We start from the raw sequence: 13,548 nt of genomic DNA on the forward strand, positions 1-13,548 counted from the left end.
ACAATGTGGGTGAAAGGTCAAACACCACAGACCATAGATTATGATAGAGGCCTCTAGTGACCAAAGGGAAGTTTCAGCATGGGCAACGCCATTGAGGGCTTCCACCATGTTTACACAATTTTAAAGTAACTGCAGTTAACTGGGTGGGGATTCCTATGGGTTGTAGTCTCAATGGCACTGCCCATGCTGTCACAGACGCTATAGTCGCACAGATAGAAAGACAAGTCCTCTATCTATCTCTACGGTCCAGACCCCTACATCCTGTCTATAGCCCCGTCAGAACCATAACAGGTCCCTGTACAGATCAATACATCCTGTCTATAGCCTCGTCAGCACCAGAACAGTACTATGTACAGATCAATACATCCTGTCTATAGCCCCATCAGCACCATAACAGTTCTATGTACAGATCAATACATCCTGTCTATAGCCCCGTCAGCACCATAACAGATCAATACATCCTGTCTATAGCCCCGTCAGCACCATAACAGATCAATACATCCTGTCTATAGCCCCGTCAGCACCATAACAGATCAATACATCCTGTCTATAGCCCCGTCAGTACCATAACAGATCAATACATCCTGTCTATAGCCTCGTCAGTACCATAACAGATCAATACATCCTGTCTATAGCCCCATCAGCACCATAACAGATCAATACATCCTGTCTATAGCCCCGTCAGCACCATAACAGATCAATACATCCTGTCTATAGCCTCGTCAGCACCATAACAGATCAATACATCCTGTCTATAGCCCCGTCAGTACCATAACAGATCAATACATCCTGTCTATAGCCCCATCAGCACCATAACAGGTCTGTAGAGCAGTGTTCTTCACCCCTGGTCCAGGTTTTGTTCCACCTCAGTCCATACACCTGATGCAACTTACACTGAATGAACAAAACATTAGGAACACCTGCTCTTTCCATAACATAGACTGACCAGGTGAATCTAGGTGAAAGCTATGATCCCTAAAATCCCAATTTTGGTGCTCCTCTGCCAGAGTCTGAACACAATAGTGGAACACCCCCACCCCCAACACACACACACACACACACACACACACACACACACACACACTCCCACTTACCTGCAGGGCATTGACCACTTTGATCTGGTGCTCCTCTGCCAGGGCCTGAACACAGTGGTGGAACAGACTGTTGATGTTGTCTTTAATCTTCATCACCTCATCTCCATCCAGAGACTCCAGCTTGGCCTCCAGGTACTCCAGATTCACCTGGGGGAGGGGGGGGTACAGAGGGGAGAGAGTAGAGTAAGGGTGGATGGAAAAGGGAGGGTTGAGCGAGAGGGGGAGGAAGAGGGAGGAAGAGAGTGGGGGAAGAGGGAGTTTGGTAGATATAGGGGAGGGGGAAGATGGTTGGGAGAGAGAGGGGGAGAGGGTTGGGTGAGAAAGGGGAGGGGAGGGGAGGAGCGAGGGTTGGGAGGTCACAGAAAGAAGGAGGGTGGGGAACGGGAGAGAGAGAAGGGGGTGGGGAACGGGAGAGAGAGAAAGAGGGTGGGGAACGGGAGAGAGAGAAGGGGGTGCATTGAGGTTATAGTTAGAGAGAAATTCCTTTTAAAATGCAAAGGACAGCTAAAAGTTTTATAAACAAATGCAAATGGATAATTCTGTTAACAAATGTAATGTAAACAGGTCATTTTGTAAACACATGTAAACAGCTGTTCTCTCTTACCTTCATGAGGAAGAGTTCATCCCAAAAACGGGAGTTGTTCTTGGCTGGATCCTCTTTCTGAAGAGAGAGGAGACAGAGAGTCGCACCATGTAATCTCAGCCATGACACCCACCATCTCAGCCATGACACCCACCATCTCAGCCATGACACCCACCATCCCAGCCATGACACCCACCATCTCAGCCATGACACCCACCATCTCAGCCATGACACCCACCATCTCAGCCATGACACCCACCATCTCAGCCATGACACCCACCATCTCAGCCATGACACCCACCATCTCAGCCATGACACCCACCATCTCAGCCATGACACCCACCATCCCAGCCATGACACCCACCATCTCAGCCATGACACCCACCATCTCAGTCATGACACCCACCATCCCAGCCATGACACCCACCATCTCAGCCATGACACCCACCATCTCAGTCATGACACCCACCATCTCAGCCATGACACCCACCATCTCAGTCATGACACCCACCATCTCAGCCATGACACCCACCATCTCAGCCATGACACCCACCATCTCAGTCATGACACCCACCATCTCAGCCATGACACCCACCATCTCAGCCATGACACCCACCATCTCAGTCATGACACCCACCATCTCAGCCATGACACCCACCATCTCAGCCATGACACCCACCATCTCAGCAATGACACCCACCATCTCAGCCATGACACCCACCATCTCAGTCATGACACCCACCATCTCAGCCATGACACCCACCATCTCAGTCATGACACCCACCATCTCAGCCATGACACCCACCATCTCAGCCATGACACCCACCATCTCAGCCATGACACCCACCATCTCAGCCATGACACCCACCATCTCAGCCATGACACCCACCATCTCAGCCATGACACCCACCATCTCAGCCATGACACCCACCATCTCAACCATGACACCCACCATCTCAGCCATGACACCCACCATCTCAGCCATGACACCCACCATCTCAGCCATGACACCCACCATCTCAGCCATGACACCCACCATCTCAGTCATGACGCCCACCATCTCAGCCATGACGCCCACCATCTCAGCCATGACACCCACCACCTCAGCCATGACGCCCACCATCTCAGCCATGACATCCAGCCATGACACCCACCATCTCAGCCATGACACCCACCATCTCAGCCATGACGCCAACCATCTCAGCCATGACGCCAACCATCTCAGCCATGACGCCAACCACCTCAGCCATGACGCCACCACCTCAGCCATGACGCCCACCACCTCAGCCATGACGCCCACCACCTCAGCCATGACGCCCACCACCTCAGCCATGACGCCCACCACCTCAGCCATGACGCCCACCACCTCAGCCATGACGCCCACCACCTCAGCCATGACGCCCACCACCTCAGCCATGACACCCACCATCTCAGTCATGACACCCACCATCTCAGCCATGACACCCACCATCTCAGTCATGACACCCACCATCTCAGCCATGACACCCACCATCTCAGCCATGACACCCACCATCTCAGCCATGACACCCACCACCCACCATCTCAGCCATGACACCCACCATCTCAGCCATGACACCCACCATCTCAGCCATGACACCCACCATCTCAGCCATCTCAACCATGACACCCACCATCTCAGCCATGACACCCACCATCTCAGCCATGACACCCACCATCTCAGCCATGACACCCACCATCTCAGCCATGACACCCACCATCTCAGCCATGACACCCACCATCTCAGCCATGACACCCACCATCTCAGCCATGACACCCACCATCTCAGCCATGACACCCACCATCTCAGCCATGACACCCACCATCTCAGCCATGACACCCACCATCTCAGCCATGACACCCACCATCCCATGACACCATCTCAGCCATGACACCCACCATCTCAGCCATGACGCCCACCATCTCAGCCATGACACCCACCATCCAGCCATGACACCCACCATCTCAGCCATGACACCCACCATCTCAGCCATGACACCCACCATCTCAGCCATGACGCCAACCATCTCAGCCATGACACCCACCATCTCAGCCATGACACCCACCATCTCAGCCCACCACCATCTCAGCCATGACACCCACCACCTCAGCCATGACGCCCACCACCTCAGCCATGACGCCCACCACCTCAGCCATGACACCCACCATCTCAGCCATGACACCACCATCTCAGCCATGAGCGACGCCCACCATCTCAGCCATGACGCCCACCATCTCAGCCATGACGCCCACCATCTCAGCCATGACGCCCCTCACCATCTCAGCCAGCTGACGCCCACCATCTCAGCCATGACGCCACCACCAGCCATCGCCACCATCTCAGCCATGACGCCCACCATCTCAGCCATGACGCCATGACGCCACCATCTCAGCCATGACGCCCACCACCTCAGCCGCCCACCATCTCAGCCATGACGCCCACCACCTCAGCCATGACGCCCACCACCTCAGCCATGACGCCCACCACCTCAGCCATGACGCCCACCACCTCAGCCACGCCCACCATCTCAGCCATGACGCCCACCATCTCAGCCATGACGCCCACCATCTCAGCCATGACGCCCACCATCTCAGCCATGACGCCCACCATCTCAGCCATGACATCCAGCCATGACACCCACCATCTCAGCCATGACATCCACCATCTCAGCCATGACGCCCACCATCTCAGCTTGTTCTGAAATGGTTGGAAGCCAGTCCTCCATGAAAGCAAATCAGTTTCTCCTTCTTTTACACTTAGTCTGTGTCCAGGAAACAGCCCCTTTGTGTGTGGTTTATTCCCTTCAGAAAAGGTCTGTCTTAGTTACTGCTAGAACATTCCTGGTGAACAAGCACACCATGAGGCTCCAGCAGATCTAATGGTTTCAATGTTGTGGTCTCTAATGGTCTTCAATGTTATGGTCTCTAATGGTCTTCAATGGTAATGTCCCAAACACACACTGTATAGTGTTGTAATGGTATTGGGTTTAATGGTAATGTCCCAAACACACACTGTATAGTGTCTAATGGTATTGGGTTTAATGGTAATGTCCCAAACACACACTGTATAGTGTTGTGTAATGGTATTGGGTTTAATGGTAATGTCCCAAACACACACTGTATAGTGTTGTGTAATGGTATTGGGTTTAATGGTAAATGTCCCAAACACACACTGTATAGTGTTATGTAATGGTATTGGGTTTAATGGTAATGTCCCAAACACACACTGTATAGTGTTGTGTAATGGTATTGGGTTTAATGGTAATGTCCCAAACACACACTGTATAGTGTTGTGTAATGGTATTGGGTTTAATGGTAATGTCCCAAACACACACTGTATAGTGTTGTGTAATGGTATTGGGTTTAATGGTAAATGTCCCAAACACACACTGTATAGTGTTGTGTAATGGTATTGGGTTTAATGGTAAATGTCCCAAACACACACTGTATAGTGTTGTGTAATGGTATTGGGTTTAATGGTAAATGTCCCTCATCACAACACATATAGACATGTTTCCATATCATTTTATTGAAAAACATGCAATTAATTATTTTCTTAGGGTTGTCTCAACATTTTAGTCCGTAGCTCATTTCTCCATCAAAGTTTTGGGCTTGTAGGAAAAGTCTTCATATGAGAATCTCAGAGAGTGGCCACTTATTGGACTATTCAAGGAGAGTTGGGTTGAAGCAATAGGCTGCTAATTTTATTTAACTAGGCAAGTCAGTTAAGAACTTGGGACAAACTGAATTGCTTTCATGGAGGACTGGCTTGAATTGTGAGGATGACCACACAATGTATTTCCATAATGAGCCAAATATAAAGGTTTTTTACCCAAAGATGCAAAAAAAACACAAGAGACCAGCAAAATTGATAAACTTGTGCTGTATAGCAAAACAGCGACATCTTGTGGTAAAACGTGGTACTGTCACACTACTTCATTGTAAATAATGCAAGCGACTTCAATTACTAATATCTCTGAACAGGGGGAAAAAGAGCATCACCAGATTCACAGGGAATACATGACATAATATGGAGAAGCAATACTCCAAGCCACAGTTTCATACTATTTGTCAAACATAGACAACTGATACTGTATACTGGTTGTTTGGGGTGGGGGGTCCGTGGGTGGCATTTGACAATTTTGGGGGGGATTCATTATGTCTTACTCATTGGTAGGAAGAAGTGTGGTCCAAATCAGATGTTGGGTACTATATTTATTGAATATTATCTGAATCTTATCAATTAAAATGGCCAATTTGGGTGCAATCAATTATCTTAATTTCTCAGAGATAAAATTAGATTTCAACAAAATAATGTTTCAGGAATGATAATCGTATCCGTTACTAAGTACAGAAAATTATTTCAGGACAATCTGAGATGGTGGGTATTGAAATTCTCTTTCTTGTGCTTTTTGAGGTGAAAGGAACTATGAGAGCAAGTCCACCAACCTAATTTCTGTTCCTGTCTGTCTGTTCCGACCCTCACTCTTTCTTCCCCTTTAACACTCTTTCTTCCCCTATGCTCTTACTCTTTCACTTGACCATATCCCTTTAGCTCTGCACAAACCTCCCTCTGTCTCATCTTTATCCATCATTTCCTCTTCTCTCCCTCCCTCTTGCTCTCTCTCCTCTCTCCCACTCGTCTCATCTTTATCCATCATTTCCTCTTCTCGCTCCCTCCCTCCCTCTCTCTCTCTCTCTCTCTCTTCTCCCTCCTCTCTCTCTCTCTCTCTCCCTCCCTCTCTCTCTCTCTCTCTCTCTCTTCTCTCCCTCCCTCTCTCTCTCTTCTCTCCCTCCCTCTCTCTCCTCCTCTCCCTCCCTCTCTCTCTCTCCCTCTCCTCTCCCTCTCTCTCTATCCATCCCTCTCTCTCTCTATCCATCCCTCTTCTCTCTATCCATCCCTCTTCTCTATCCATCCCTCTTCTCTCTATCCATCCCTCTTCTCTCTATCCATCCCTCTTCTCTCTATCCATCCCTCTATCTTACCGCAAAGATCTCATCATACATCAGCACCACTTTCTCCTTCAGGGGTTTCTTAGAGGAGGACGTCCTTCTCAGAAGCCCCGCCTTCTTCTCCAGCTGAGACATGGCTGGGTCTGGAGACACACACAAATAAGTAAGCATAGAAATGTAAACACAGCAGACGCAAATAGGCATGTAGCTAGTATCACACAGGAAAAACTAAAAAGGACAGACAATACTACATACACTAGAGGTCGACCGATGAATCGGAATGGCTGATTAATTAGGGCCGATTTCAAGTTTTCATAACAATCGGAAATCGGTATTTTTGGGCGCCTATTTCCGATTATTATGATTTATTTTTTTAATACCTTTATTTTACTAGGCAAGTCAATTATGAACACATTCTTATTCTTATTTTCAATGACGGCCTAGGAACTGTGGGTTAACTGCCTTGTTCAGGGGCAGAACGACAGATTTTCATTTTGTCAGCTCAGGGATTTCAATCTTGCAACCGCACAATTAACTAGTCCAATGCTCTAACCATTGCACTCCACGAGTAGCCTGCCTGTTACGCGAATGCAGTAGAAGCCAAGGTAAATTAATAGGTAGCATTTAACTTATCTTATAAAAAAAACAATCAATCATAATCACCAGTTATAACTACTAATCCAGTTTAGCAGGCAATAGGTGAAATTGTGTCATTTCTCTTGCGTTCATTGCACGCAGAGTCGTGGTATATGCAACAGTTTGGGCTGCCTGGCTCATTGCGAACTAATTTGCCAGAATTTTAAGTAATTATGACATACATTGAAGGTTGTGCAATGTAACAAGAATATTTAGACTTGGGGATGTCACCCTTTAGATAAAATACCGAACGGTTCCATATTTCACTGAAATAATAAACGTTTTGTTTTCGAAATGATAGTTTCCGGATTCGATCATATTAAAGACCAACGGCTCATATTTCTGTGTGTTATTATGTTATAATTAAGTCTGATTTGATAGAGCAGTCTGACTGAGCAGCAGCAGGCCCGTAATCATTCATTCAAACAGCTCTTCGCAAGCACAGCGTTGTTTATGACTTCAAGCCTATCAGCCTAATGGCTGGTGTAACCAATGTGAAATGGCTAGCTAGTTAGCTGGGTGTGCGCTAATACTGTTTCAAACATCACTCGCTTTTAGATTTGGAGTAGGTATTCCCCTTGCGCTGCAAGGGCCGCGGTTTTTGTGGAGCGATGGGTAACGATGCTTCGAGTGTGGCTGTTGTCGATGTGTTCCTGGTTCTAGCCCAGGTATGGGTGAGGAGGGGGACGGAAGCTATACTGTTACACTGGCAATACTATAAATCAAATCAAAATCAAATCAAATTTTATTTGTCACATACACATGGTTAGCAGATGTTAATGCGAGTGTAGCGAAATGCTTGTGCTTCTAGTTCCGACAATGCAGTGATAACCAACAAGTAATCTAACTAACAATTCTAAAACTACTGTCTTATACACAGTGTAAGAAGATAAAGAATATGTACATAAGGATATATGAGTGAGTGATGGTACAGAGCAGCAAACAGTAGATGGTATCGAGTACAGTATATACATATGAGATGAGTATGTAGACAAAGTAAACAAAGTGGCATAGTTAAAGTGGCTAGTGATACATGTATTACATAAGGATGCAGTCGATGATGTAGAGTACAGTATATACGTATGCATATGAGATGAATAATGTAGGGTAAGTAACATTATATAAGGTAGCATTGTTTAAAGTGGCTAGTGATATATTTACATCATTTCCCATCAATTCCCATTATTAAAGTGGCTGGAGTTGGGTCAGTGTCAATGACAGTGTGTTGGCAGCAGCCACTCAATGGTGGCTGTTTAACAGTCTGATAGCCTTGAGATAGAAGCTGTTTTTCAGTCTCTCAGTCCCAGCTTTGATGCACCTGTACTGACCTCGCCTTCTGGATGATAGCGGGGTGAACAGGCAGTGGTTCGGTGGTTGATGTCCTTGATGATCTTTATGGCCTTCCTGTAACATCGGGTGGTGTAGGTGTCCTGGAGGGCAGGTAGTTTGCCCCCGGTGATGCGTTGTGCAGACCTCACTACCCTCTGGAGAGCCTTACGGTTGAGGGCGGAGCAGTTGCCGTACCAGGATGCTCTCGATTGTGCATCTGTAGAAGTTTGTGAGTGCTTTTGGTGACAAGCCGAATTTCTTCAGCCTCCTGAGGTTGAAGAGGCGCTGCTGCGCCTTCTTCACGACGCTGTCAGTGTGAGTGGACCAATTCAGTTTGTCTGTGATGTGTATGCCGAGGAACTTAAAACTTGCTACCCTCTCCACTACTGTTCCATCGATGTGGATAGGGGGGTGTTCCCTCTGCTGTTTCCTGAAGTCCACAATCATCTCCTTAGTTTTGTTGACGTTGAGTGTGAGGTTATTTTCCTGTAGGCCCTGTAGGCCGTCTTGTCGTTGTTGGTAATCAAGCCTACCACTGTTGTGTCGTCCGCAAACTTGATGATTGAGTTGAAGCGTGCGTGGCCACGCAGTCGTGGGTGAACAGGAGTACAGGAGAGGGCTCAGAACGCACCTTGTGGGGCCCCGTGTTGAGGATCAGCGGGGAGGAGATGTTGTTGCCTACCCTCACCACCTGGGGGCGGCCCGTCAGGAAGTCCAGTACCCAGTTGCACAGGGCGGGTCGAGACCCAGGGTCTCGAGCTTGATGACGAGCTTGGAGGGTACTATGGTGTTGAATGCCGAGCTGTAGTCGATGAACAGCATTCTCACATAGGTATTCCTCTTGTCCAGGTGGGTTAGGGCAGTGTGCAGTGTGGTTGAGATTGCATCGTCTGTGGACCTATTTGGGCGGTAAGCAAATTGGAGTGGGTCTAGGGTGTCAGGTAGGGTGGAGGTGATATGGTCCTTGACTAGTCTCTCAAAGCACTTCATGATGACGGAAGTGAGTGCTACGGGCGGTAGTCGTTTAGCTCAGTTACCTTAGCTTTCTTGGGAACAGGAACAATGGTGGCCCTCTTGAAGCATGTGGGAACAGCAGACTGGTATAGGGATTGATTGAATATGTCCGTAAACACACCGGCCAGCTGGTCTGCGCATGCCCTGAGGGCGCGGCTGGGGATGCCGTCTGGGCCTGCAGCCTTGCGAGGGTTAACACGTTTAAATGTCTTACTCACCTCGGCTGCAGTGAAGGAGAGACCGCATGTTTTCGTTGCAGGCCGTGTCAGTGGCACTGTATTGTCCTCAAAGCGGGCAAAAAGTTATTTAGTCTGCCTGGGAGCAAGACATCCTGGTCCGTGACTGGGCTGGGTTTCTTCTTGTAGTCCGTGATTGACTGTAGACCCTGCCACATGCCTCTTGTGTCTGAGCCATTGAATTGAGATTCCACTTTGTCTCTGTACTGACGCTAGCTTGTTTAATAGCCTTGCGGAGGGAATAGCTGCATTGTTTATATTCTGTCATGTTTCCGGTCACCTTGCCCTGATTAAAAGCAGTGGTTCGCGCTTTCAGTTTCACGCGAATGCTGCCATCAATCCACGGTTTCTGGTTAGGGAATGTTTTTATCGTTGCTATGGGAACGACATCTTCGACGCACATTCTAATGAACTCCTTTTACCGAATCAGCGTATTCGTCAATATTTTTATCTGACGCAATACGAAACATGTCCCAGTCCACGTGATGGAAGCAGTCTTGGAGTGTGGAGTCAGCTTGGTCTGACCAGCGTTGGACAGACCTCAGCGTGGGAGCCTCTTGTTTTAGTTTCTGCCTGTAGGCAGGGATCAGCAAAATGGAGTCGTGGTCAGCTTTTCCGAAAGGGGGCGGGGCAGGGCCTTATATGCGTCGCGGAAGTTAGAGTAACAATGATCCAAGGTTTTACCACCCCTGGTTGCGCAATCGATATGCTGATAAAATTTAGGGAGTCTTGTTTTCAGATTAGCTTTGTTAAAATCCCCAGCTACAATGAATGCAGCCTCCGGATAAATGGTTTCCAGTTTGCAAAGAGTTAAATAAAGTTCGTTCAGAGCCATCGATGTGTCTGCTTGGGGGATATATACGGCTGTGATTATAATCGAAGATAATTCTCTTGGAAGATAATGCGGTCTACATTTGATTGTGAGGAATTCTAAATCAGGTGAACAGAAGGATTTGAGTTCCTGTATGTTTCCTTCATCACACCATGTCTCGTTAGTCATGAGGCATACGCCCCCGCCACTCTTCTTACCAGAAAGATGTTTGTTTCTGTCGGCGCGATGCGTGGAGAAACCCGTTGGCTGCACCGCATCGGATAGCGTCTCTCCAGTGAGCCATGTTTCCGTGAAGCAGAGAACGTTGCAGTCTCTGATGTCCCTCTGGAATGCCACCCATGCTTGAATTTCGTCAACCTTGTTGTCAAGAGATTGGACATTGGAAAGAAGAATGCTGGGGAGTGGTGCGCGATGTGCCCTTTTTCAGAGTCTGACCAGAAGACCGCCTCGTTTCCCTCTTTTTCGGAGTCGTTTTCTTGGGTCGCTGCATGCGATCCATTCCGTTGTCCTGTTTGTAAGGCAGAACACAGGATCCGCGTCGCGGAAAACATATTCTTGGTCGTACTGATGGTGAGTTGACGCTGATCTTATATTCAGTAGTTCTTCTCGACTGTATGTAATGAACCCTAAGATGACCTGGGGTACTAATGTAAGAAATAACACGTAAAAAAACAAAATACTGCATAGTTTCCTAGGAACGTGAAGCGAGGCGGCCATCTCTGTCGGCGCCGGAAGTACGTGGCTATAAGAACATCCAATAGTCAAAGGTATATGAAATACAAATGGAATAGAGAGAAATAGTCCTATAAATACTATATTAACTACAACCTCTTACCTTGGAATATTGAAGTCTCATGTTAAAAGGAACCACCAACTTTCATATGTTCTCATGTTCTGAGCAAGGAACTTAAACGTTAGCTTTTTTACATGGCACACATTTTACATGGCACACATTACTTTCTTCTCCAATACATTGTTTTTGCATTATTTAAACCAAATTGAACATGTTTCATTATTTATTTGAGGCTAAATTGATTTTATTCATGTTTTATATTAAGTTAAAATAAGTGATAATTCAATATTGTTGTAATTGTCATTATTACAAATAAAAAATTGTCTGATTAATCGGTATCTGCTTTTCTGGTCCTCCAATAACCGGTATCGGCGTTGAAAAATCATACTCGGTCGATCTCTAACATACATACACCACCAGGCATTCCACACTGGCTTGGACCCTCATTCAACAGTGTTAGTGTAGGAGGTGCTTCTATTGTCAAGAATGTATGGCATTTAGAACCCTCAGTTCTGGTCGAGTTTAAACACAGGGTTAGAAAACTGTCACGTATTACCCATTTATATACTGTATATGATTAGTCATCAATGTATGTTTACAAAATACATTCATATTCCCAGCTATGGCAATCAACAAAAAGTTACCTAGGCCTAATTCAAGTAGCCTAAACTGTCAACAAAGCATTCTTAGCTACATGTGTTCACTCAGTCATTCCCAAGAAGTGACGTGATAATGCTTGCTTCTTCACCTGCATTGCTTGCTGTTTGGGGTTTCAGGCTGTGTTTCTGTACAGCACTTTGAGATATCAGCTGATGTGAGAAAGGCTTTATAAATCAATTTGATTTGATACTATAAAAGGCTACTAGAATAGAAACAATGAATGCAACACAAGCTAACGTTAGCTAGTTAATCGTGATTCATATCCTTATCTGACTGTATCCTGATTGTTCTCTTTGCGCAACAGGACACTACAAAGTGGGCCTGCCCTGACTGTATATGCATTGATTGGGCAACTGCTGTACTATAGAGGAATGTTAGTTAGCTGTCGACTATATTTCCAAAGGAATACATAGCTGGCTAGTGTTAGCATGATGTCAGTTTCATGCAATATATCCCCATAAAACATATGATACGTAAGAACAGTTCACTGCAGACAACAGTCAAACCATAGGTAATTGTTTACAAATGACTAGCAGTGGTTAGCCGAGTTGGTAGCTAGCTACAGCTAAATAGCTAGCTAACGTTAACTAGCTAGGTAGCCAACCTACGTTGTTTCAAGTCACCGAAAAGTTCATATTCAAAAGTCAAACAACTCTTTATTTAGTGCAAGGCAACTGTTACTAACGTGTAACTCAAACATCGGCCACTCTAGTGCTGGCAAATGTTAGTGTTAATGACAACAAGCTGTTACCTACTCGTCATGCATAGCTACATTGTGGGTCTATAGTACCTAGCTATAGCTAGCTAGCTCTTTTCTTACAATGTCTGCTTCCTTGTCGATGTACAACCTAACAGCGTTTGAGGACAGGTAGCAAGATGTATGTGTTGTCATAGATTATTCATCAAACCCCTTCTTACCTCAATCAAACGATTATTTATATGAATCCATACCGTTCGCTCAGAAAACTACAGATACCAATGTTAGCCTGCTAGCTAGCTAGCTGTGATTGAGACTTCCTTTGCCTGTCTGGAGACTGCATGGTCCTAGCGCCTGTGCCGTCACTGGTCGTCGTGTATCGAAGATACTGTAGCGAGCTATCACTGATTAATCTTCTGCATACAGTAGTGCATTCAATTCACTACTAGGAGGACAAGAATATAAATATATTGGAAATAAGTGTATTTGTAAATCTTTCATGTGTTTGTACTTTCCTCTGGGGTTATTTGTACTGTAAAAATCATATATACATTAAATAAACTAGATAGATTTAATTTTTGGCCAAAAGTTAATCTAGCTACATTCATATATCTTTTCACATATTTTCATTTGTCCAAACTGTCCATTACTGGTGCTCATGAACAGGTTATAAACAGTGTTCATTGAACATATCAAGAGTATT

The 13,548-nt window shown here is 46.3% G+C and overlaps 1 protein-coding gene across 1 annotated transcript in view; it reads right to left on the reverse strand.

Annotated features, from left to right (window-relative positions):
* LOC115123091 (armadillo-like helical domain-containing protein 3) overlaps positions 1 to 13,183 on the reverse strand; it is an 84,280-nt gene extending 71,097 nt beyond the window's left edge. Inside the window, 4 exon segments of the mRNA XM_065000668.1 lie at positions 1,095 to 1,241; positions 1,699 to 1,755; positions 6,682 to 6,791; positions 13,067 to 13,183. Coding sequence (XP_064856740.1) covers positions 1,095 to 1,241; positions 1,699 to 1,755; positions 6,682 to 6,783 — 306 coding nt within the window. The 5' untranslated portion in view covers positions 6,784 to 6,791; positions 13,067 to 13,183.
* Between the last annotated feature and the right edge of the window lie 365 nt (positions 13,184 to 13,548).

This window comes from Oncorhynchus nerka, linkage group LG15 (assembly GCF_034236695.1).
Source record: "Oncorhynchus nerka isolate Pitt River linkage group LG15, Oner_Uvic_2.0, whole genome shotgun sequence".
Lineage (NCBI taxonomy): Eukaryota > Metazoa > Chordata > Actinopteri > Salmoniformes > Salmonidae > Oncorhynchus > Oncorhynchus nerka.